The sequence below is a fragment of the Sorex fumeus genome, unplaced genomic scaffold, assembly GCF_029834395.1.
Source record: "Sorex fumeus unplaced genomic scaffold, SorFum_2.1 ptg000041l, whole genome shotgun sequence".
In the NCBI taxonomy this organism is placed as follows: Eukaryota; Metazoa; Chordata; class Mammalia; order Eulipotyphla; family Soricidae; genus Sorex; species Sorex fumeus.
In genome coordinates, this window is record NW_026606098.1 from 7,915,739 (window position 1) to 7,940,134 (window position 24,396).

Genomic DNA, 24,396 nt, shown 5'->3' on the forward strand with positions numbered 1-24,396 from the left:
TTTCCGCCCTCTGCTTCCGGGGCTGCCCTCGCTCCCGCCGCCCGCGGGTGCGCCTAGGGGGCGCTCGCGGAGTGCCGGAGGAGCGGGCCCCGCCCCCGGGCAGGGGCGAGGAGGCGGGCGGCGGGGTGCGGGGCACGCAGGTCCCGCCCACACGCCAGGCCCCGGCGGGGGAATGAGGAGGCCGAGGCGAGCTGGCGTAAGGAGACTTTACTTGAAACAGAAAACCGGGCGAACCGAGGCGTACAAACAGGAATGTGGATCGTAGCAAAGCCCCATAAAACATAACAGAAGAGCGGGAGGCTGGGGCGTCGGGGACGGAAGAGGGGGCGCGAAGGGCGGGGGAAGGGGGGCGCAGAGGGTTTTTTCTCATTTCCTTAAAAAAAAAAAAACCAACACAAGAAAACACACGCGCGCACACACAACCAACGTTTGTTCCCGAGTAGAAACATAAATAGGGCTGCATCGGACACTCTGCTCTTCTCTCTTCCAAAAACAAAAACGAAAGGGAAAAAGAAAAGGAAACGCCGGGCTAGAGGCTGCGCCCCGCCGAGCCCTCTGCGCGGCGGCAGCTAGTACAAAGGGGCGGCCGGGGCGCGCGGGTGGCAGCGCGCGCGGGGAATCATGCGCTCGCCCCCCCGGGGGCAGGGGGTCCAGCTTGTCGAGTCCGAGGAGCCTCTCCGAGTCCAGGCGCCCGGGGGCGGGCGAGTCCCCGGGGCCGCGCCCTCTCCAAGTCCTGGGCGCCCGCGACTCCCCCCCGCCACCCGCGCCCGCCTTCGGGGCAGGGGGGCCGCGCATGCGCCCCGCCGCGGGCTCAGTACGCGGGCACCTGGTGCTGGGGCAGCAGCTGGCAGCCGCTGTTGACGTGGCTGAGGACCTTCTGCTTGAGCTGCGCCACCTGCTCACGCAGCAGGCTGGCCGTGGACGCCAGCTCCGTGTTCTGGCTCTTGAGCGTCTTCACCTTCTCCTCCAGGCGCGAGATGCGCTCCAGCTTGCGCTTGCGGCACTTGGACGCGGCGATGCGGTTGCGCAGCCGCTTGCGCTCCGCCTTGATGCGCTCCTGCGTGTCCATGTCGATGGGCGACAGCGGCGGGCTCTCGCCGAAGCTCGGCACGTCGGGCACCGTCTGCGGCTCGTCCTTGAGCGCGGCCAGGCGCGGCGGCCCCAGCGCGCCTGGGGGCGGCGGCGGCGGCGGGAAGGGCACCGGCTCGGCGGCGAAGCCGACCGTCGCGGCGCCCCCGGCGGCCCCGCTGCCGCCCGCATAGCTGCTTAAGTTCGCGTAGACGGGCGCCTCGGGCGTGGCCGCCGCCGGGGCCAGCTCGCCGGGGGGCGCGGTGCCCGCCGCCGTGCCCGAAGGTCCTCCGGCGGCCGCGGCCGCCGTGGCCGCGCCCGCGCCCAGCTGGTTCTGCTTGTGTAGATCCTCCAGGGCCTTGACGAAGCCCTCGGCGAACTCCTGCTCCTCGCTGGCCGCCACCTTGGGGTAGAGGAACTGAGTGCTAGTCGGCGTGGTGGTGACCAGGCCGTTGGACTGAATGATGAGGCGCTCCAGCTCCGGGGACGCGAGCTTGAGCAGTCCGAGGTCCGGCGAGGCCAGCAGGCTGTCGGGGGGCGCCGCGCCCGGGGCGCCGTCGGTGCGCAGGGGGGCCGGGGGTGGAGCGGCCGCGGGCTTGAGCGCCGCGGCCACCTGCTCGCTGAGGCTCAACGTCAGCGCGTCCTTCTTCATCATGCTGCCGGCCGCCGCCGTCGGGGGCGCCCCGGGGAACAGGCGACCCGGGGACGCGAAGCTGCCGCCGCTGCCGCCGCCGCCACTGCCGCCGCCCAGGCCGCTCAGCGCCTCATCGCCGTAGAAGGGTGTTTCCATCCTCCGCCTCCCCCGCCGCGCCGGCCCGGGGGGGAGTGGCCCGCGGTCGCCCGGGGGGCCCGCGCCCCCCCGTCCGCTCGGCCCCTGCGCCCGCCTCGGCCGAGGCCGCTGCGCCCGGCCCTCCACTGGCGGCGGCTCCTGCGCCGCGCAGCCCGCACGCCCCTTTATAGCCTCGGCCCGGCGCGATGAGCTCACTGCGCCCGCTCGCCATTGGTCGCGGGTGACGTCGCTCATTTGCATGGGAGGCGGGGCCGGGGCGCGGTTACCCCGGTGACGCACGGTAAACGGCACAACAGCGCGCGGCCTTGTGGGTTGACGTCATGGGGGCGGGGCCGCGCGCCCGTTCCCCACGCCCCGGGGGCGCCGCCTCCCGCCGAGGCACGTCCCAGGGTGGCGTGATGGGCCCGGCCCGCGGGCGCCCGGCCCCCCTCCCTGAGGCCGCGCGTGGGGGGCTCCGTGCCAGCGGGGGTGGCGGCGGGGACCTCGAGAGGGCCGGGCCGTGTGGGTTGATCGCGGCCCCGCGTCTTCCGCCGCCCTGCCCGCGCCCGCGCGTCTCCTTTGTGCAAACTGCGGGAAGCCCAGGGTCCGGGGTCCTGTACCCACCCGGCTCCCAGCACACGCACACGCTCGCCCGGCCAAGTCCCCGCTCGCCCTCACTCTCGGGGCCGCGGTTGTCCCGCACCTGCGGTCAGTGCTGGAAGCGCTGCTCTTGGCCCGGATGCTCTTCCTGGGTGGGGTCTGCAGCGCGGAGCATTATTTTAAGACTGAAGACTGAGGATGGGCGCCGTGGTGTGACCTAACGAGATCGTATCCACCCTGTGGAACCCTAGCGTCCATGCCCCTGGGCTGCTGCCTCCTTTTGAAATCTGGTCTCCTCGGTGCATGCAGTGAATCCTTCTCGTGGTGAGGGTGCAGGACTCAGCTGCCCAAATCTCCCAGTAGCCTCCGCCCCCCTCCCCCATCCTCCATTTAGCTCTGGGCAGGCCGGGTTGTTGAGGCTAATTATTCTCTGCTCATTACTGTCATTGTGGCTGTCCAAAAAAGACGGGCTAGGGAGCGACCACCAGCCTTCCCAGTAGACAGATGAGGTGGCGTGGGGGCTGGTACGCCCTGCTCCAGCCTCTGCACCCCTCCTACCTCCTTCAGCCTTGTTTGTCTCCCGGCCTTTGCATGCCCTCAGTCTTCTTACTGTTTCCCCTCCTTTCCTGGGAACATCCCCAGAGGTGAGGTGCCCCGCCGAGTTTCCAGGCAGACATGAATGCCCGCCTTCCTGTTCAGTGCCAAAGTCCTGCCCAACCCGGACTCTGAGGCCAAAGGGCCTCGCAGGCGGTGCTGACCTGGCCCTGCCACAGCCCAGGGGTGTGGGTGGCGTCAGATTCACAAGTGTGGGTGTCAGTAGCTGGTAACAAGCAGGATGAGAGGGGTGCAGCGGAGGGGTCTGCACCTCCCTCCAGAGCTTAGAGGGGCTGGAGGGGTCTGCAGACTCTGACTCACTTTTTTATTTCTTTTTATCACACCCCGCGATGGGCTGGAGCGATAGCACAGCGGGTAGGGCATTTGCCTTGCAAGCGGCCGACCCGAGTTCGATTCCTCCTCCCCTCTGGAAGAGCCCGGCAAGCTACCCATGATGTATTTCGATATGCCAAACACAGTAACAATTGTCACAATGGAGACGTTACTGGGCCCACTAGAGCAAATCGATGAACAGCGGGAGGACAGTGACAGTGACACCCTGCGATGTTCAGGGGTTACTCCTGGCTCTGTATTCAGGGTCACTTCTAGCGGTGCTCAGGGGGCCATTTGGGGATGCTGAAGATCGAACCCAGCTGCCTGCGTGCAAGGCCGGTGCCTTTCCTGCTGTCCTATCGCTCTGGCTCAGTGTGCAGACACCTTTCCTGGAGGCCTTGAAAAAACGGCAAAAACTCGCTGGATGTCTGCCATCCTTCTCCCTTTGGTCTGACCAGGCTCAACATTTGGGGGTGTTCAAGGACCTTTTGTGGGGCTTCAGCCCTTGGAGCCATCTTCGAGGCTCCCTGGCTGCAATTCTTAGCTCTAGAGAGACCCTCTTCAGCCAAGTGGTCAACTCCTACTCATCCTTCAAAACCCACTGGTTGAGATCCCTCCTCTAGGTTCTCTGCAGGACTACTCAGAACCTCCAGATAGGGCTGGGCGGTCCCGGGTTGACTCTGTCTTGGCAGCAGCCCGTGATGTGCTCAAGCTCTTCCCTCTGACCCAAAGCCGGGGACGCCAGCAAAGCCGGGTGGTGCTTTCGCCAAGGGCAGTGGGAGTGACAGATGGGACAGGAAGGAGGCGGCAGTGGGTCGGGCCTGGGACTCGGCATTTGGCCGATTTTCCCGCTGCCCAGACGTCACTGGCTCAGAGAGGACATGAGCACAATAATTAAAACAAATAAACAGGGCGCGCCCTCTGGCCCGACCACACACCAGGTCCCCACCCTGCAGAGCAGGTCCGGCTTCGCCCCTCTAAACCGCCCCAATGCAGGGGTGGGGGGGGTGGTCTCGCGGTCCCCGCTGCGCACCTCCCCTTGGAAAGGCCAGAAACCTCCAGTGGCCTGGATGAGACTGAAAACGAGAAGAGGGAAGGAAAGGGGGAGTGGGCCGGAGGGGCGGGCGCAAGCTCTCCCAGTGCACGCCCACCCCTGCCCCAGCGCGGCCCCCACCAGAACAAGGTACCCATCAAAAAAGGAGCACGCGCTGAAAAGGGGGCGACGGGGACCCCCGGGTGAGAGCAGATGGGCGGCCCCGACCTTTCCCGCAGGACTTCAGACCGCGCGGGTCTGGGCCGAAGGTGTCCCGGGGCTGGCGGCTAGCGCGGGGGGTGGGGGGACACAGGGGGCCGGTTCCACCCACCCCCGTCCCGGCAGGGCGCCAAGGGGCGGCCGGGGGAGGGGCGCTGGCTAGGGCCGGGGGCGCGTCTGGGCCGGCGCATTCCTGAGGATCAGGTTACCGGGCAGGCGGCGGCCCCTTCCCTCCCCTGCCCTCCCGCCCCGCTTCCGCGCGGCCGCCCCGCCGCGTCTCGCCCCTGCAGGTGTCTGGGCCCACTCGGGGCCGCTGCGCACCCGCCCCCCTGGCCCTCAGCGGCGCTGGAACCTGAGGGACACCTCGAAAGGTCCCGGCTGGGCTCCCTTGGACCCGGAAGAGCCGCTGACCCGGGTTGTGTTTGTTGATTGACTGACAGACCACACACATACACACACACACACACACACACCCCTTCCCACACACACACACACACACACACACACACACACACACACACACACACCTTCCCTCCCCCCAGGACTGACTTTTGAAGCTCAGAGGTAATTTCTGCCAGACTGTGGAGGCCAGGGCCAAGGTCTCCTGGTGGAAAGCCGACTGGTGGGCTCCGTCCTGGTGAGGCCCAGGCAGTCAGGACCACCGCCTCTAGTTCGAAGCCTCACCACGAATGGAGGAATAGAAGAAACCCCCCCGGAAAATGGAATGAGCAGTGCTAGAAAGATGGGTCAGGAGAATGTGCATCGCTCGCAACCGGGCTTGGACCCAGAACCGCACAGGGTGTCCTGCGCGGTGCCAGGAGTGATCCCTGAGGACGGAGGGGTGTGGCCCAAAACCAAGGGAAAAACAAAACGGAATGAGTAAAAACCCCAGACACTCCTCGCGTGGGACACCCGCCAGGCCTGGACCCTGAGGGACCCCAGCGCCCAGGCAGAGCTGGGAGTAGGAAAAAACAAGGGGGGTGCACACCAGGTGGTGCTCGCTCCTGGGCTGGGTGCTGACTTATCCCCCTCCCGTGTGGGTACTGAACTTAGTCCCGTCCTGCAGACTTGGGCCCCCTCCCTTGCATCGGCCCATGGAATCCTCAGCCAGGGATGAGCCCAGCCCGGACTGGTGGGGGCCGCGAGGGGGGCCGTGGCTGCCCGCACTCTCCAGGGCCTGGTGCTGGCCTGCCCACTTCCCGGGAAGAAACCGAGGCTTCAAGGCGGGGCCCCCAGGACAGCTCAGGGCCCCGCAGTTCCGCGGAAGGTCCCACTTCTGTGCCGGGGTGTTGGGGCTGTCCCCACCCACAGCTCTCGGCTCAGGACCCTGAGGTGGGGGCAGGGGCGAGTGTGGGGATTAAGGGGTGAAGGAGCTGGGGCAGGGCCCGGGGTGAAACAATGAACGCGGGAGAGAATCCGGGCGATTCTCTGGCACCCGCCGCTGCGAGCAGGTGGGGTCCAGGTGCCGGCAGAGGCGGAGGGGCAGGGTGGGTCTGGGGCGCCACATCTCCCCGGATGTGGGAAGATCAGGGGGCTGCGGGGTGCCAGAGTCCTGGCTAGTTAGCAGGGGGCCCCAAGGAGGAAGAAGGTTTGGGGGCCGCCCCTTCTCGCTGGCACAGAAGCCAGCCCAGCTGCCTCGGGAGGGTGGGGGCGGCGACCCCCTTGGAGCCGGGGCTGCTACCCCAGCTTCCTCGCCGGCGGGCCGCCTCCCCCCCCCCCCCCCCCCGCTGACCCCGCTGCCGTCTCCCCGGGAGGAAGTGGAGAGGATGCGGGGGAAGGGCCCCCCACTCTCACTTCCCCTGGGGCAGGGCGGGGCCTGCAGGTCCCCTCCCCCGCCCCGGGAATGGGGTGGGGGCAGGGAGGGCGCAGAGGGGGGCTGGGCGTGGGGTTCGGTCGATGCCGTCGGGCCGCAGATAGAGGGAAGAGCCTGGGCCTGGACAGAACCGACTGCGGGAACCGGCCTTGGGCCCCACGTGCCCCCCTTGGCACCCCAGGCCAGGGCCCGCGGGCGCGCTCCGGACACGCCCGGTCGGCGGGTCAGGGACGGGGTGGCCGGCGCGGCCACTCGGGCCGGAGGGGCGCGCAGGCCGGGCCTCGAGGCTGGCGTGGGGGGGGCACGCTGGGGCCGTCGGAGCCCCCTGCGCGCTGCGGCGGCGCCGGGGTTAAGCGCGCGCGGGGCCGGTGGCGTCAGCGGGACGTCAGGCCCGGCGGGGACGCGGCGGGGCCCGCCTCCGGGGCCAGGAGGGCTCTGTGTGGCCCCCGCGGCCCCGAGGGTCGTCTGGCCGCGCGCAATCCAACCCCCAACAAGTTCTGGGCGCCCGACCTGTGTCCTGGGAGGCGCGGCGGCGCCACGACTGCGTGGGACTCAGTTTCCCCCGCCGCACTCGGAGGTGGAGCTGCTCTCGGCGGCCCGGGGAATTTGGAGTTTGGCGCTGGCGGAATGGGGCTGAGGAGTGGGGGTGGGGCTGGAACCCAGGCTTTGGGGCGCCCCCTATACCCCTCCCCCCGCTAATTAAATACAGATCTGAGAGGAGTGGAGGGGGCCTGGCGAGGTTAACCCCTTCCTCACCCACTTGTTGGGCAACCGGAGTTCACTGACTTGCCCCCGGGTTTAGGATGTCTGATGAATGTGTAGGGGGCCACGAGGGAGGGGTCTACAGAGAAGGCCCAGCCGAGGGGGTCCTGGTGCCCCGTCTAGCCCCAGAGGTGAGGGAGTCGTGGAGGGACATGGGGGTGCCTGTGGCCCTGGGTGCTCTGGGAGGCACGGTCCATGGACACGGCCCAGAAGGATGGTCTCACGGCCTGGGCCTTCTCTGCCCCCTCACCGTGCTCCTCTCCCACTGGGTTAACCGAGGCTCTGCACAGGGCCCAAGTTCTTGGCAAGGAAATGAGAAAAATGGGCCAGAGAGTTCTGGCAGTGCAGAGTTCAGGGGTAAAGGCAGCAGAGGGTTTGGGGCCCCTTTGGGAAAGGGGATGTGGACTCCAAACATGCTTAGGGAACAGAAGGGTGGTTCTGAGTTAGGAGCGAGGCTGTGTGCCAAGGCCTGGGGCAGCATCATGGGGGATAAGGGGACACCTCGACTGGCGAGGGACAGCTCAGAACCACAGTGCTGCAGGCCCTACCCAGCCCAGGTGGCTCTCCCTTCCTCAGTTTCCCACCTCACCCACGTTTCCCAGCAGGCACGGATCCCACCATCTATCTGAGCCCCAACTCAGCCCTGGCTCCGCTGGAGCACTGCAAAGACAGGGGCTGGCACAGGAAATGGGCCCGAGGGGGCCCTGGGGAAAGTGGGCATCAGCGGAGTAAAAATAGCTGACCTGTGCTCTGGGCCAGGAGGCGGCCGCGGCAGTGACGGGGGCTGTGGTGACGGGGCGGCCACGAAGCATCCGGCAGGGCCAAGTTGCCATGGCAACACTGACTCAGGCTGAGGCAGGTAGAAGCATCTGGTACCCGGCAGCCATCCTTGTGCTCACGGCAGGCTCCGCCCTGTGGTGTCCTGGTGGGCGGCTGGTCTGGGCCCCCTCCCCTCCCCTGTGGGCAGGCCCTCCCAGTCCAGTGCCCTCTGCCTTGAAGGGGAACCTGCTGCTGGGTGGTGTGGGTGCTCAGGGAGGGCTCTGGGGGCCCTCTGTGATGTGTCTCCGCCAAACTGTCCCTCCAGCCCCTTCCACGCCGCCTGCTCCCACAGCTGCACTGCTGCCCCATTCATTCACCAGCCCAGGGGGTGGGGGTCGCCCTGCAGACCCTGAGTTTCGGGGTGTGGAGTGCTGTAGCGCCTGTGGGTGGACCCATAGCTCCCAACGACGTGGTCACCCCAGCACCACTGGGCCAATGACTGTAGCTCCCGCATGTCCTCTACTTCTGAGCACTCCCTTGGGGCCCCTTGATGCATTTACAATGGGCACCAGAGGGGGGGGCGGCCATGTGATCCCCAGTAACCACAGGGGATGGGGAAGGGTGTCCGGGCCACACCTGCTCCCATACTTCCAGCAGTGGCTGCGGGCACGGTCGTGCCCAGACCTAAGGTCAGGGAACTGAGGTGCCAGGGACAGACGCTCACAGCTTCTGCAGGGTCCCCCAGCCTGGAGGAGGGGCTTCTGCCCCACGGTTACCACCAGTAGAAGAGGGGTCTGGGGCAGGGACCCAGGCCCTGAGTCTGACTCCCCCCCTAGGGCCCCTTGAGCACCACTGGGTGAGAGCTTGCCCCCAAACTGCCAAGTGACAAAGGCCCCAGCTGTTGTCTGCAGGACACGCCAGGTTTACTGGGCGCAGAGGCAGGAGTATTTTTAGGCACTGAAATGTTTGCCGAACGGGAGTTTCTGCCTGTCCAGCGGAGGGTGGGGGGCGGCATCAGTCACCTCAGGCCTAGCCAGAAGGGGGTTCTCCAGGGAGGCGTCAGGGTGGGGGCGCCCCCATCCAGGCAGGCCTCGCTGGGTGGCGACTTGGCTGCCTGCCAGCTGAGGCCTGGCCAGGCAGGGTGGGGAGACTTGGGGAGGGGCTTGCACACCTGGGCCAGCAGTCCTGGGTCTCAGCTGCATCTTCACCTATTCCCCCACTGGTTTTGGTGTCTTCCAGAACTTTCTGAGTCAACGACCCTCCCCAACCTTGTCTCAAGCCTCCTTGGCCACAGCTGGACAGCTGTCCCCCCCCGCCCTCACTGTGTCCGTGTCAGTTCACAGAAGGGGTTGGCCAGGTGTGGCCCCAGCTGGCGGGTGGAAGGGCCGCTGCCCCCAGACACCAGCATCTGTACCCCAGGCTCTCCAAGGCCCAGCCCTGCCCCACAACACCTGCCAGGCTGGGCAGCAGCACCCTATGAGGGCAGTAATGCAGGAAGGAACCTGCGGAACGGCCCAGTCACACACCAGGGGCGCCACTGGCATCCAGGGTTTGGGGGTCACCTGGGGCTCAGCCCTGGCACCCTTGGCCAGGAGGGCCTGGGCCGGCCCACCACGCCTCCAAGCATCAGCAGCGACCCCCTGCCACCCATGCACCACATCCCGAAGGCCAGGTCTGAGCTGGGGAAGGACATGGGTCCTCTGGGCTAAGGGTTTATTTCTCTTAACAGCACAGAAAGGGTGTGGGGGGCTGGGGACCAGCTACATCCTGGGAAGCTTCGGGGCACACAATCCCCCACGCGCTTGGAAGAGGCGATTCTGGGTCCGTGTCTCATCCAACACCGAGCCGTGGGCCGCCCCTGTGCCCTGGATCCAGCCCGAGGGCCCGCCTCAAACCCAGGGCACACCAGAGTCCACTGCGACACCCCCAGAACGGCGGGCCACAGCACGTGGCCTGGCCTAGGCTCACTGCTTGCCCGCCTGCCGGCCCGGCTTCTTCTCAGGCTGCCCTCGGCCAGTGCCCGTGATGCTGCCACGGCCCCGGCCACCGAACACACCTGTGGGACAAAAGAGATGCTGGGGCGGGCGCAGGATTTCCCCGGGACGCAGCTGACCTTCGGGAAAAGGGAGGGGTGTGGTACAATGTCCCGAGGTTGGGGAGGGACAAGAACAGGTGGGGTGCACAGGGGCCTGAGAGGCACAGGAACACTCTAGGAGGTAGGGAAGGGTAAGGCCTAGGGGCTGGGGTGGGGGGGAGGAGGTGCCACCCACACCTGACAACCCCAGGAGGCAGGCCTGGGGGCCCCCTGGGAAAGGGCAGTGCGGGGCACGCAGCTTCTGGAGAGAGATGGCTCGGACAGGGGAGGGGTACTCAAAATAGACCAGCCAGGAGGGAGGTGGGTGCCCCACTTCCTCAGAGGGGCACGTGTCAGAGAAGGGCCCCTCCGCAAAGGGGAAACTGAGGTTCGGGGCTGTGCCAAGTGATACACATGACTTGGGCAGACCCAGAGAGCAAGAGGGCGGAGGCTCAGAGCAACCCCCGAGGTCCCAGGGCTCACCCCGCCCCCGGGCCCACCCCATCCATCCCCCAGGAGACTCAGCCCAGCCAGAGGGTGAATGTCCCCAGGTGACCCACCTCGCCCGGTGCCCCCCAGGCCGCGCCCCTTCTGCTGCTTCTGCTGCTGCAGGCCACCGCGCCCGCGGCCCTTGGCCACCACCTCCTCCTTCACCATGTCGATGATCTCGTCCGGGATCCGCAGGTACTTGATGGTGCTGCCCCGGATGTAGCACTCAGGCATCCGCCAGAACTTGTCCCCATCCTACAGGAGAGCTTGGGGGGGTGAGGGCACAGTACCCCTCACCTGCACCATGCTCCCAGCCCACCTGAACCAACTTTCCAGAACTCTCTCCGGCGCCTGGTTCCACCTTCAATCAAGAGCACTCTGCCAGGAGTTCGAGATGGGGGGACCCCCACGTGGCCCATTTAGGGCACTCTGGCCACTCAGCCCCACCCCCAGCCAGTCAGGGTGGGTTTCCACAGAACTCAGCGGTCAAAGCCCCCCGGGACCAAGATCCAGACCCATCCTGGCCACACTGTCCCGCAGGACTTGAACGTGCCCTGCCTGTCCTGGCCCAGCTCACACCAGTACCCCACCCCCCGCCGCGACCCCAGCCCTGGTGTGGCCAGCCCTCAGGGGAGCTGACCCTCAGTGGAATGTTCCAGGAACTCCTCTGGAATGTGCAGGTGTAGGCCCAAGCCCACCGGAAGCCAAGGAGAGTTGACCCTTGGGACACCTCCCACCCCAAGTCTGAACCACCGAGGACCCAGTCCCTGTGGCTGCGCCGGGGGCTGTCTGTGGGAAACAGGAATCCCCTGGTGACCCTCCAGGACCCGGCATGGTGGCCAGGCCAGTCTCCCCAGGGCTCTGCAGGCTGGCCTGGACAAAGGGTCCATGCCTTGGTGTGGGAAAAGCTCCTCACCCCATGGCCGCACTGACCCAAAAGGTGCCCAGTGGCCCTGCCTCCAGGCGGCCTGGCCCGCCCCCGCAGCCGGCTGCCCCGCTCACCCTGGACGTGCAGATCACTTCCCGCAGGTTGATGTTCATCCAGTTGTCACAGCTCACCAGGTGTCCATTGTACGTCTCCCCATTTTTCAGCTCCACCAACTGGAGGGAAAGGTCGTCTTCAGGGCTGGTGACCTGTCCCTTCCCTCGAAGCTAGCAGAGCCCCCTGGGAGGCCCCAGAGACCACCCAAATGCCTGTCAGCAGGGGGAAGCTCTCCCGTGAGAAGGACCCAAGGGACACGGTCCTCCGAGACAGTAACCACCGGCCTCCTCTGGGGCTGGAAGGTTCTGGCACAGAGCAAGGGTGCTCGCCCGGTGGCACTCAGGTGGCTCATCTGTACTCACACGTGCCCCCAGCCTGCCCACTGTGGAAGGGTCCAGTCGGGGGGCAGCACCTGACCTGGCACAGCAAGGCCGGGGGCCACTCACCATGGGGTGGTTCTGGGCCGTCTTCAGCAGTGACAGGGGAAGCTGGGGGACACGAAGATATGGACAGTAAGTACCGTGCAGTCGCCAGGACACCCCAAAGCCCCACTTGGCTCCTCGCTGCCCGCAGGGGCTCCCAACTCACAGCAGTTGGGGCCTGAGGAGCGCGACCTAAGGCCCCGCACTGACCCAGTTTGGTCGCTGGACAGGTTACAGTGCTCCCGTGCGTTCCCCAACCCTGGCGGCCACGAGGGACCCCACCATGACTCTGGAAAAGAGCCAGGGAGGGTCCTGACCTGCCCCAGAATGAGCTGGGGTGTGGGGTGCCCAGGGGCACAGCACCCGCCTTTCCTGTGGGGCAGAGGTCACTGCCGCTCCAGGGCAAAACTTGCTCTTGGTGATTCAGGGGAGCCCCACACCAGGGCCTGTTAATTCTTCAGTGGTCCTGGAGGCCCCGTGGCTGTACCCACCAAGCAGTGATGGACAGCTGGGCAGCAATGTCCAGCCCTCATCTGTCCACCAGACGGCCCTGTAATCGGCCTGTCTATGCTGTCCCCCAGCCAGCCTGAGAGGACACAGGCTCCTGTTGGACAGGATGCGCCCTGTGTGGGGACAATAGCGCCCCATGGTGGCGGAGTCTCCTCCGCACGGCATTTACTCTCATCCACACCCCCAAACTGTGCCCAGATAGGGCGCAGGGTCCCCCAGAACTCGACACTGGGAAAGCGGGAAGCCAGCCGGACAGCCGCGGGAGACTCGTCCCAGGTGGCCTGGGGCTCCTCCACCCAGCCTGGGGCACCCGGGAGGTTGCCACCTGGGTCCCCTGCAAAGCGTGTTCTGAGCCTTCTGGCCTCTGCAGGCCAACTCAGCCGTCCGGCCCTGGCCCGCGCGTGCCTTGGGGACTCCCAAGTCTCTGCGCCGCGGAATGGGGCTGCGCGTTGTGGGGGCTGCAGGCGCTCAGCCAGGATCCCCCCAGGAGCGCCTGGGACACCCCCGAGCCCATCTGCGCTGGGTTTCGGGTCTAGGAGATGCCCCAGAGGCAGGCTGGGGGCTCGACGGGCCTGGAACCGCCCCACCCTGTCTCGACGTGAGCGGGACCGTCTCCTGCCGCAGCCGCAGCAGGTGGACGAGGCAAGAGGCCTCGGGAGCCCTTTCCCATACCCCAGCCGCATCCCCCGAGCTCTGGCCTCAGTTTCCCCATCTGCAAAGTTGGAGACCGTAAAGGCCAGGCCGCAGGACTGGCCGCAGGATGCGGTCCACACATCGGTCCCTGAGACCGGCAAGCTGGGAAACTCTGGCACAGGAGGCCTCGCCCAGCGCCCGGCCGGCTCCCCGACCGCGCCGGGTCCCTGCCCTCACCATGGTGTCGGCGGGGCACCAAGCTCGCCCGCCGCTACTTCCGCCACCGCCGCTCCCGCCGGGAAGCGCCCCGCCGCGCGCCACTAGGCTGAACTGGAATGGCAGCGATGTCAGCCAATCAGCGCGAGGTAGAAGCGACGAGTAACCAATCCACGCGGGGCAAGGTGGAGCCCGCTAGGCACGAGGAGCAGGCGGCCCGAGTTCTCTCCGGAGAGCCGTAAAGTGTCGCGAAGAGTGCTGCAAAAGGGGGCAGGGCAACTCACGCCGACAACGGGGACTTGTGGGTAAAGGCGCATGCGTACGTGTGCTACTCTGAGCCGCGATCCACGCTCGGTGCAAAAGTTGTCGTTGTCTGAATTGCAGACATATCTTCTCAGGTTCTTGCGACGTGCCTTGATGTTGCATTTGACCATCCTGTCTTTGGATGCTCCTTTTGTTGTCCGAACCCGACTCCTGCCTCTTGAGAGGATGGACTCCTGGCTGTACACTTCTGAGCCTCAGTTTACCCCTTTTGAAACGGGCTTGATGATGCCGTGCTCTGGAAATTTGCGGTGCGGACCAGAGGAGTTAAGAGGCAATTGAAGGGGCTGGAGTGATAGTACAGTGGGTAGGACGTTTGCCTTGAACGCGGCCAACCCGGGTTCGATTCCCAGCAACCCATATGGTCCCCTGAGCACCGGCAGGAGTAATTCCTGAGTGCAGAGCCAGGAGTAACCCCTGTACATCACTGGGTGTGACCCCCCAAAAAACAAAAGAATTTGGAGGAAGGAGCAATAGTACACCTGGTAAGATGTTTGCTTTGCACGTCGCCGACCCAGGGTCAATCTCCGGCATCCCGTATAGTGCCCTGAACACCACTAGGAGTAACCCCTGAGCATCGCCAGTGTGACCCAAAAAGACAAAAAAAAAAACCAACAAAGAAGAAGCACTTGAACCCACTCGTACCGCACAAACCTAGGGCTACTAAGCTTGGGACATGGTTCTTAATTCTGGCATCCTCCTGAACATCATCCCAAGCTGGCCAGGTTGCTTCCTCTGGGGACACCGACAGGCCGGCCATCCGTTCTGGGGATGCCAAGGGGCGGGTCACCTGACCCAGGCCCCTCAGCTTCACTCAGCGATTGGCGAGCTTTCCTATCCTGAACCCCCAAAACCCGTGTCCCAGCCCCTGAATGACCTGCCTTGGGGGCTCCTGTCGCCATCCATGTCTTTCTTTTGGCTGTCACATCTGCTGTGGTGTTAGGCTGCTTTGGGGGTGTTTAGTTTGCAGGCAGTGTTGGAGGGGCAGGGGAACCTACCCAAATCTGTTTGCAACGGTAAAGGCCACAGAATGTCAAGAACAGAAACGGGGGGTGGGGAGGAAGAGATGTTCCAGCATCAACATGGCGATGCTGATGACTTTTCTACGTTATTCTGAAGAAGGAATTTGCCAGGCAAACGCCTCTTCATCCTTAAAAACTCGGTTTGGGTGACCCCGTGTGGCCAACAGCTGTCACTGCAGCTTTCTGTTTACTGTAGGATTGGAGAGGAGCCCCGCGGGCATCAGTGATTGTTAAACGGGGCTGGAGCCAAAGCACCACAGGTAGGGCGTTTGCCTTGCCCGCGGCTGACCCGGGTTCGATTCCCAGCATCCCATTTGCTCCCCTGAGCACTGCCAGGAGTGATTCCTGAGAGCAGAGCCAGGAGTAACCCCTGTGCATCGCAGGGTGCAAACCCAAAAAGTAAAAAAAAAAAAAAAAAAAGAAGAGCTTGTGAAGCGGAGGTGGTTAAATTGAGAGCAGTAAACCCAGGGCAGTCAGGATCTGTCTGCTAGGTGGAAATGAACAGGATTCGAACCCCGAGATACTGCGGTGCCCTGGAAGAGGCGCTTTGTTGTCTGTGCCATGTGGAGATGGGACTCTGACCCAGGCCAAAGGTAGAACTTGTGCTCCTGCATCCCTGCGCCTCATCCTCCATGGCCCCTCTTGTACTTTGCTCTTCAGCACCTCACCCTGCCTCTTGCCGCCATCAGCATGTGATTTACATGCTGAGACTCTGACCTGTAGGAGCAAAAATGTGAGGGTATGCAGGGGCCAGAATTTGAGGTTTTGTATCTGGTTCCACCTCCTCCTGTTCCTCTTACCCTCCGCTCCTTCCCCAGTTGGAGGCGTCCCCTGGTTTGCTGCTGGAATTACAGAGCTGGTATCACCCTCTCCAGGGCAGAGCCCTGCCTGGTTTACCCCTGGATCCAGGTGGACTTTATAAGACTTTATTCTTTTCTATCCTTTGCATCACTATTTTTCCTAACAGTGAAGTTTACTATTATTATTATTATTATTTTGGCTTTTTGGGTCACACCGGCAATGCTCAGGGGTTACTCCTGGCTCATGCACTCAGGTTCCCTGGCGGTGCTCGGGGACCATATGGGATGCTGGGAATCGAACCCAGGTAGGCCACATGCAAAACAAACACCCTCTCCACTGGACTACTGCTCCGTGCAGTTTCAGTGGTGTTTCTGACAATGGAAACCCAACGTAGAAACAGCAGGTGCATCAAACAACAACAAAATGTCCTTCCTTCCTCTAAACAAAACAACATGAAACCCACTGCTGGCAAGGTTGCAGTCAAACTGGCCAATACACCCACCCTTTCCATCCAGGCAATCTCAGCCTGAGGCTGAATCCTGAGCAGTGCCCTGTTTTTTTGTTTTTTGCTTTTTTGGGTCACACCCAGCGATGCACAGGGGTTACTCCTGGTTCATGCACTCAGGAATTACTCCTGGTGGTGTGCAGGGGACCATATGGTTTGCTGGGAATTGAACACGGGTCAGCCGTGCGCAAGGCAAACGCCCTACCCGCTGTGCTATCACTCCAGCCCAGTGCCCTGTTCTTTTACTCAGCAGCATCAGTCCTGAAGTGGCACTGGGGAATACCAGACCTGTCTCCCCTATGCCTACTGTCCCCGCTGGCCGGGTTGCTCACTGCCTTTTCGGCAGCTCTCCTTGGGAGATTTCTATCTGAAGCTGATACACACCAAACGGCCTTGGTAGTGTGACTTCGGGTCCAAGGCTGGGCAAGGAGTGGCATCCAAGGCAATGCCTTGGGCTGATAGGCCCCACTGTCCCAAGTCCAAGGATCACCTTCCTCAGTACACTGGCTGGTCTGGAGCCTGAGCATCAGCAGACTAAGTGCTGAGTCCAGGGCCCAAGAGATAGCACAGCAAGTAGGGCATCTGCCTTGTATATGTTGAGCCCTTTGGCATCCCACATGGTCCCTCAAGCCTCACCAGGAGTTATCCCTGAGCACAGAGCCAGGAGTAAGCCCTGAACACAGGTGGGTGTGTCCCCCAAACCAAAACAGCCACGTGCAGAGCTCAGCACTGCTCCTGAGGATGTTGCTTGAACCTCGGCTTGGTGTTTGAAGGGACACCACGGCACAGAGACTCATCCCTGGGCCGTAATCCCCGAGGCCAGGAAAGCAGGCCTGATACCAGATGAGGAAGGCTCCCAGACCGGGTGGGTGCTGAAATCCAGGAGATGGCAGCCCCACAGGGGTTGGGGAGGGGACGTCCCGAAGGCAGGTCTATAAGCAACACAGGAACGAAGATTGAGGCGCCATTGGTTCCATGCTTCCCTCAGCCTCCTGGCCCCTGTGACCCTTGGGATAAAGGGTCTTCTGGGCCTGCTTCTCCCTCCATCTGTAAAACCGGGTGAGGGGCTGGAGCCACAATAAATCGGGTAGGGCGCTTGTGGGGCACTCGGCCACACTGGGCTCGATCCCCAGCATCCCATATGGTCCCCTGATCTCTGCCAGGGGTAATTCCTGAGTGCAGAACCTGGAGTAAGCCCTGAGCGTCGCCGGGTGTGACCCAAAACAAAACAAAAACCGGATCATGAAGAGTCTTGCTGAAGGGAAGCGTGGTCCCCAAAATACAGGACCACGCGGTTTGCATAAAGAACGGTCCCAGTGCTGGCCGACGAAATGGTGCAACGGCCGTACCCTCCGGGGCTCAGTGCCTGGTCCTGCAGGCGGAGTAGCTGAGGCTGGGGCGGCCAGAGCCGGATTCAGGAAGTGGTGAGAGTCGAGTCTGGGTTCTGGGCGCGGGAGGTGGAGCCCGTCTTGGGGATAGGGCCTGGGTGTGGCCCTCCGTGGGGCGGGACTCTATGGCAGCGCGCATGCTCAGAGCCAGCTAGCAGGAGGAGGAGCCCGGCGGGGCGCATGCGTCCAGGAGGGTGGGGGCGGGGCGGGCGCTCAAACCCAGCACGGGGCGGGGCGTGTCGGGGGCGGGGCCGGCGGGCGGGGCGGGGCCGGCAGCGGGGGCGGGGCCGGGCGGCGGCAGCGGCGGCAGCGGCGGCGGCTGCGGACGAGCCAGTCGGGCCGGGAGCGGGTCGGAGTCGCCGCCGCGCGTGCCATGGAGCAACCCAGGAAGGCGGTGGTGGTGACGGGTAGGCGTGGGGAAGGGCCGGGCGGAGGCGGCGGGACAGGTGGCAGAAGCGTCGCAGGTTGGGGCCGTGTCACCTGGAGCCCAGCTCGGTCAGCGCGGCGGAGAAAGCGGAGACGGGGGCGGGGTGGCGCGATGTTCCTGTGTCAGGGGGTGCCCAGGGCCGGGGGCGCGGAGCCCAGTTGGCCACTCAGGCCACTCTGGGAGTCGCTCCTTTCCCCGAAAGGGCATCGCCTCCCCGCGGGTACCTGCTGCTGGCGGCGGAGACCGGACCTTGCCCCGGACCTCGGGCCCCTCCCGGGGTCCGGCCTGTCCGCACCCTCGCCCCAGGGGACAAAGGCCGAGTTGGGGGTCAGGAAATGCCCGCCGCTGCTCCCCTGCACTCCCAGATCTACCTTCGTGGGAAACTGCCTCCCCGTGGCAGAGTGACGTGGAAGTCTGGGCCCTGTGTGGCACGTTGTGACCCTCACAACTGTTCTGGGACAGACTCAGTCAACACCTCCTCTCCCCAGTCCCTCCCTCACGACTCTCCCTGGCCCCCCTAAACTTCCTCCCAGAGGAGAGTGGACTCGGGCCGTGTGGGCGTCACCCGCCGGTCTCCCGTCCTGGTCCCGAGATGGGATGTGCTGTCCAGAGGGGCGGGGGTGGGTCCAGCTGCCTTTGTGATCCCTGGGGGCAGGGCTGGAGGCCGGGAGCGCGCCTGCCTAACAGGTGTGGTGAAGGCTGACACTCAAATTCCGCTGGTCCTGGTTGTTGCACCAGGCACCCTGCCCATAAGTGGCTGAGCTGGGACTCTGGGGCAGGAGGATGAAGTGAGGACCCCACTGGGGCTCCAGACATCCCCCAAACCTCCCAGGGCCACTTGGGCTCCATGTCCACTTAGCGGACGCCTTAACTCTGGGCACCCTTTTCTTGGTTTGCTCTGGACCACAGCCAGCTGTGCACGCAGGTGCTCGGGGCATCATGTGGGATGCTGGGATCGGGATCGAACCATTGTCAGCATGTGTCCTTCCAGCTGTGCTATCACTCCTGCCCTTTTACTAACTTCTTTATTTGCTTGGGCTGAAGCGATAGCACAGCGGTAGGGCATGTGCCTTGCACGCAGCCAACATGGCCAACCCAAGTTCGATTCCTCCGCCCCTCGGAGAGCCCGGCAAGCTACCGAGAGTATCTCGCCCGCACGGCAGAGCCTGGCAAGCTCCCAGTGACGTATTCGATGTGCCAAACACAGTAACAATAAGTCTCACGATGGAGACGTTACTGGGCCTGCTCGAGCAAATTGATGAACAACGGGAGGACTGTGACTGACTTTATTTGCTTATTTTGTTGTGATGATGATGATGATGATGATGATGATGATGATGGCCATATTTGGTGTATTCAGGGACTGCCTGGGAATGGGGGGGGAGATGTTGGGGTCTTGCCAAGCCTGTGCCCACCATGGTGGGTGGTAGGGTCCAGGGTGGGGTGTGCAGGGGGGAAGCATGGAGGGTCACCCCATGGCAGGTCACCCCGTGGCGGGTCACCGGGCTGGCGCTTTAGCCCGGCTCGTCCTCACTGCGTGGCTGGCCTCCATGGTGACACAGCACATGCTCAGCTGCTATCTGGGGCTGTCCATAGGGCAGGCCTGGCCTGTGACTGGCCTGGGCACTGTTGTGGCCCCCAAAGATGCCATCCAGCGGTGAGGCAGCTCCAGGAGGTCCTGAGGGCCACCCCGGAACTCAGAACCATAGAGACATCAGCCTGGCAGGGTGAGGAAACACAGGAGTGGGCTGACAACTCTTCCTTTGGTTACTTTCAGGGTTCGGCCCTTTTGGGGAGCACACAGTGAACGCCAGCTGGATTGCCGTACAGGTAACTGTCGGGGGCCTGAGGCTGTCTGGGGGCTGAGGCTCAGGGTAGGGGTAGGGGCAGGAGTGAGGGGCCAGCCGGGAGGGTTCTTGCCTTGCACAGAGCCACCCCCCCACCCAGGGTCCAATCCCAGCATTCTATAGGATCCCCAGAGCACTGCCAGGAGTGGTCCTTGAGCACAGAGCCAGGCGTAACCCCTGAGCACAGTTGGGTGTGGCCCCCAAACTAAAAACAAACAACAACAAAACCTATATTAAAAACTTTTTTTAAAAAAAGTTTTTAAAAAAGAATAAAAGTCGAAAAACCAGGATGGGGTTGTGGCTCTAGCAGAGGTCGTGAGTGCCCTGTCCCGGGAGTATGGATGACACACATGTGCACCAGGCTTATACCCACTGCTCAGATGGGGAGACTGAGGCTCTAAGAGGGGGCTGGAACCCAGGCAACCCCAGGAACAGTATCTCGCAGGACTCCTGGCCCATTAGGCAGGGATGGGCAGGATGGACGTGCAGCAGCTGGGGCGGAAAGGGCGTGTGTGTGTGTGTGTCTGTGGAGGGGGGGTTCTTCCCCCACAGTCCTGAGCTGGGTCAGCCCCTGAGACCTTCCCATTTCTTTGTCAGACGGGGAGGGGGGGGCAGGGGCCGGACAGGGGAACAATGAGAAAGAGGTGCCAGAGATAAATCAGTCCTGCGGAAAGCCCTGGCACTTCCCCGAGCTCGGCCACGGGAGGGGCGGGGTGCCGCGCACCTGCGCGTGTGCACCTGCAGGGGCGCCCGGCCGGGCCCTGCTGGGAGCGTCCCACCCGCGCCTGCCTCCCGCAGACAGAGAGGCTGTGCGCGTCCGGCGTTCGGCCTTTGTGCCCCAGACTCTGCACAAAGCCGCCGTCTGGATTCCGGCGCCCAGGACGTCATCTGCATCTAAATGGGAGGAAAATCAATGAAACCACCTCGGGGAAACCCCTGCATCCCTCTCGGGGAGTCCCTAGATCTGGGCTTCCGCCACCCCACCCGCAATGTGCCTGCACCCCTGAGCACAGGGGGCAAGATCTGGAAAGTTGTCCTGCCCCTCTCCAGTGACTCCGCCCCCACGGGGAGACATCTCTCCCCTCCCTACTCCCTCTCTGTCACCTTCTAGAAGGTACCTTTCAGCTTATCCCCCAGGAAGGTAGGGTTTGCCTGCCATCCTCAAGGAGCAAGTTCCACCCCCAGCCAGCTGCCACCCTGTCTCCTTCCCTGTCTTCCGAGTCATACTGTCCATTGGGCCACTGGGGATACAGTGGTCCCCCTCCATTTTTCCCCAGATGGTGCTGGCCCCCAGCGCGGCCCTAGGAGGGAGAGAGCCAAGTGGAGGGCCACAGATTTTGGAGAGCACATCCCCAGGGCTCTGGGCCCAACACCCCTGACTTAGAACATGAAGGGTGTGGCCAGCAGGCCTGGGGCTGGCCGTGAGGACCTCACTTTGTGGGGTGCAGGGCGCTGACGGGAGGCGGAGCCCAGACAGAGCCAGCCAAGGCTATTAGCTGGGGACAAAGGGGTCTTTGTGGCTGGGTCAAGGGATGGTCAGAGGCTGCGGGCAGGGCTGGCAGGTAGGCGGGGAGGGGGCTGCACTGTGGAGGCCCCCCTGGCCTGTGTCCCATCGCTGCAGCTGCTCCTGGCTGGTCACACTGGCCTCTGGAGGGATGACCTGTGGGAGCAGAGGAGCACCAGGCCAAGAGGTCAGCGCCCTCAGCTCCTCCGGCCCCTGAGTCCTCTGTGCCCATGGGGACAAGGGACCGGCCTGTGTGCTGCAGGCTTGGACCAAGACAGCCCTTCTAGAAGGTTCTGCATGCATGGGGGAGGGAGGGGCACCACACCCAGCAGTGCCAGGGGGAACCCAGCAGTGTGGGGGCCACACCCAGTCCTGTTCATCTCCCTGACTCTACCTGTGCTCCGTATCCCTTTCCACAGACTTCCTGTCCCAGAAAAAGCTGCCAGGGATGCGGGGGACAATTGGGGGGAATTGAAAGGGAGCAAAAGGGGTTGGTAGGTGGTAGGATTTAAAGATGCGCTGGCCTCGCACATGGCGAACATGGCTCAGGCCCCAGCACTGCCAGGAGTGACCCCTGAGCACTGGTGTGGCCCCCAAATCAAAAACCAAAACCTGAGATGCCCAGTCCTTGGAGTGTCCCTGGCTGGGAGCCCCAGGGCCCTTGGGTGGCCTCTGGGTCGACTCCAGACGCTACCTCAGAGGTGAGTGCACGCAGGGTCCCTGGGTCCCTGCAGCCACCTGCCTGCTCTGTCTGGCAGGAGCTGGAGAAGCTGGGGCTGGGGGACAGCGTGGACCTGCACGTGTACGAGATCCCCGTGGAGTACCAGACAGTGCAGCGGCTCATCCCTGCCCTGTGGGAGAAGCACAGCCCGCAGGTGAGCGCGGCCGGGAGGGGATGCGCCTGGCTAGGCGCTGATTGTGCAGACACACTGCACTCGGAGCAAGACAGGCCCGTCGGCTCTGCGTCAGGTATGGGTGGATCCAGGCGTGCGCCTCGGGTCCCCATGTGGACCACCCACTTCTGCTTTGCACCTGGCCTTTTGTTCGTTTCGCCATCCCCTCGCCAGGCACACCGGGGGGCCGCCAGGATCCCTCGGGTGACGCTGGCACTCCGGCCTCACGTTGGCCTGGCCTCATGCCCACCGCCAAGTGCCACAAACCCTCTTGTCTGGCTCCCTCGACCCGCCCGTCTGTGAGAGCTACTGCAGGGTCTGTCCCAGACACAGGACATCCGAACCGGCCATTCCTAGCCTTCTCCCTGGCAGGCCCGTCTGTCCTTCTGTCCCCACTCAGCCCTGTCCGTCTGCCCACAGCTGGTGGTGCACGTGGGGGTCTCTGGCATGGCCACTACAGTCACGCTGGAGAAGTGCGGCCACAACAAGGGCTACCGGGGCCTGGACAACTGCCTCTTCTGCCCCGGCTCGCAGTGCTGCGTGGAGGATGGCCCGGAGAGCATCGACTCCATCATTGACATGGATGCCGTGTGCCAGCGGGTCACCGGGCTGGGCCTGGACGTGTCGGTGACCATCTCCCAGGACGCCGGCAGGTAGGGGTTGGTGCCTGGCGCTCCTCCCGGACACCCCAGCATCCCCCCCACCCCGACCCGCTGCCTCTGTTTGTTTCCTTGTTTTTTTTTTTTTTTTTTTTTTTATCTAATTCTCCTGTTTTTATAGCTTTGGAGCCGCACCTGGCAGTGCTCGGGGATTATCCTCGGCGCTGGTTATGCGGTGCCGGGTATCAAACCCTGGGCGGCCACGTTGTGCGTCAAGTATCCTCCCCTTGGACTATTGCTCCAGCCCCAGTGGCCTGTTTTCTAGTTTTGGGGTCCCCTAGCACCGCCAGGGGAGAAGAGGGCTCACCCCCAGCGTGGGGCTATTCCCAGGTCCTGCTCTCTTTGGTTTTGGTTTTGGGGCCACACCTGGAGGTGCTCAGGGGGCTCCTCCCAGCTCTCCTCAGGGGGTCCTGATGTGGTGTCAGTCGTGGAACTGGGGTTACCACAAGGCCCTCCTTGCCCGTTCTCCCCGGCCTCAGTCAGAAGGTTCCCGAAGCCCGATTCTCTCTTTTTATTCTATTTTTTTTTGGCTTTTTGGGTCACACCTGGTGATGCACAGGGGTTCCTCCTGGCTCTGCACTCAGGAATTACCCCTGGCGGTGCTCGGGGGACCCTATGGGATGCTGGGAATCGAACCCGGGTCGCCGCGTGCAAGGCAAACGCCCTCCCCGCTGTGCTATCACTGCAGCCCTCCCCCAACCGATGCCCGATTCACAGCCCTTCCATTAGCCCAGAGCAGTGCCTAGGCACTGTTCCCGGGGATGGAACCAGCGGCCCAGGATTCACCCCGAGGTTCTCTGGGCAGGGAGGGAGGAGGCGGCGGTGGGAGAGCTCTGGAGCCTGGGCTGGGTGCCTGGCACTGACGGTCCCACCCCGCGGTACAGGTACCTGTGTGACTTCACCTACTACACGTCTCTGTACCAGAGCCGCGGCCGCTCCGCCTTTGTGCACGTGCCGCCCCTGGGCAAGCCCTACAGCGCGGACCAGCTGGGCCGGGCACTGCAGGTCATCATTGAGGAGATGCTTTTGCTGCTGGAGCAGGCGGAGGGCACCCTCAGCTGCCACCACGCACACTGAGGGCCACAGGCCGCAGCACGGCACCTCCGGCAAGCGTGCAGACTTGTGGTGTGCTGGGCACCCTGGCCAGGCAGTGGACATGTCCCCCACACCCAGGAGCCTGGCAGAGCGTCCTCGGCCGCAACCACGGGGCTGGGTGGCTGGGGCAGCCCAGAAAGGGCCCTCGTGGGGCGCAGGACTGCCTTCCTCCCCCTCCCACCCCTTTCCCATTCTCTTTCTGGAACAACAGTGTGAGCTTGGGCAGAGTAATTTATATTCCCGTGGCTTCAAATTCAGGCTCTCGCCAGCCACGAAAGTGTCTTTTCTGGGTGCTGCTGCTTCGCCGCCCAGATGCCCGTCTGCACCCAGCTCGGGGCCAGCACGGCGCCCCCGTTGGCTCTGCATGCTGGGACCAAGATGGGGGCGCCCCGGGGCCGGACAGACTTTGTTGTCATCGACCTAACAAACGGGTCGATGACCCGTCTCGTCTCGCAAGATGTGCCAACAGCTCACAGCCGAGGACCTGCCCGCGTCTGGCTGGATTTCCAGGGCTCCAAGTTGGGGGTCCCATCCCGGCTGTCCTCTCCAGGGGGCCCAGTGGGGGCCGTGCGTCTGGCTCTGGGGCTAATGGTGCTTTTGAAACTCCCTGGACACTCCAGATTTCCAGCCCAGAGACTAGGGGACATCACCCTGGGGG

General features: G+C 63.9%; 3 protein-coding genes across 3 annotated transcripts; 1 reads left to right on the plus strand and 2 right to left on the minus strand.

The window, feature by feature from the left end:
• Window positions 1-192: 192 nt before the first annotated feature.
• Window positions 193-2,010, minus strand: JUND (JunD proto-oncogene, AP-1 transcription factor subunit). The gene has a single exon (XM_056119524.1). It carries the CDS (start codon window positions 1,856-1,858, stop codon window positions 812-814), a length of 1,047 nt encoding a protein of 348 aa, XP_055975499.1. The 5' UTR covers window positions 1,859-2,010; the 3' UTR covers window positions 193-811.
• A 7,683-nt stretch (window positions 2,011-9,693) lies between these two features.
• LSM4 (LSM4 homolog, U6 small nuclear RNA and mRNA degradation associated) lies at window positions 9,694-13,455 on the minus strand. Its single transcript, XM_056119562.1, has 5 exons — window positions 13,298-13,455; window positions 11,942-11,983; window positions 11,516-11,614; window positions 10,585-10,768; window positions 9,694-10,006 (listed from the first exon to the last, which is right to left on the minus strand). Exons 1-5 carry the CDS (start codon window positions 13,298-13,300, stop codon window positions 9,915-9,917), a joined length of 420 nt encoding a protein of 139 aa, XP_055975537.1. The 5' UTR covers window positions 13,301-13,455; the 3' UTR covers window positions 9,694-9,914.
• A 4,141-nt stretch (window positions 13,456-17,596) lies between these two features.
• On the plus strand, window positions 17,597-23,833 carry PGPEP1 (pyroglutamyl-peptidase I). The gene is made up of 5 exons (XM_056119435.1): window positions 17,597-17,720; window positions 19,518-19,570; window positions 21,850-21,966; window positions 22,405-22,637; window positions 23,528-23,833. The coding sequence occupies exons 1-5, from the start codon at window positions 17,687-17,689 to the stop codon at window positions 23,718-23,720; spliced, it is 630 nt and encodes a 209-aa protein (XP_055975410.1). The 5' UTR covers window positions 17,597-17,686; the 3' UTR covers window positions 23,721-23,833.
• The last annotated feature ends 563 nt before the right edge of the window (window positions 23,834-24,396 follow it).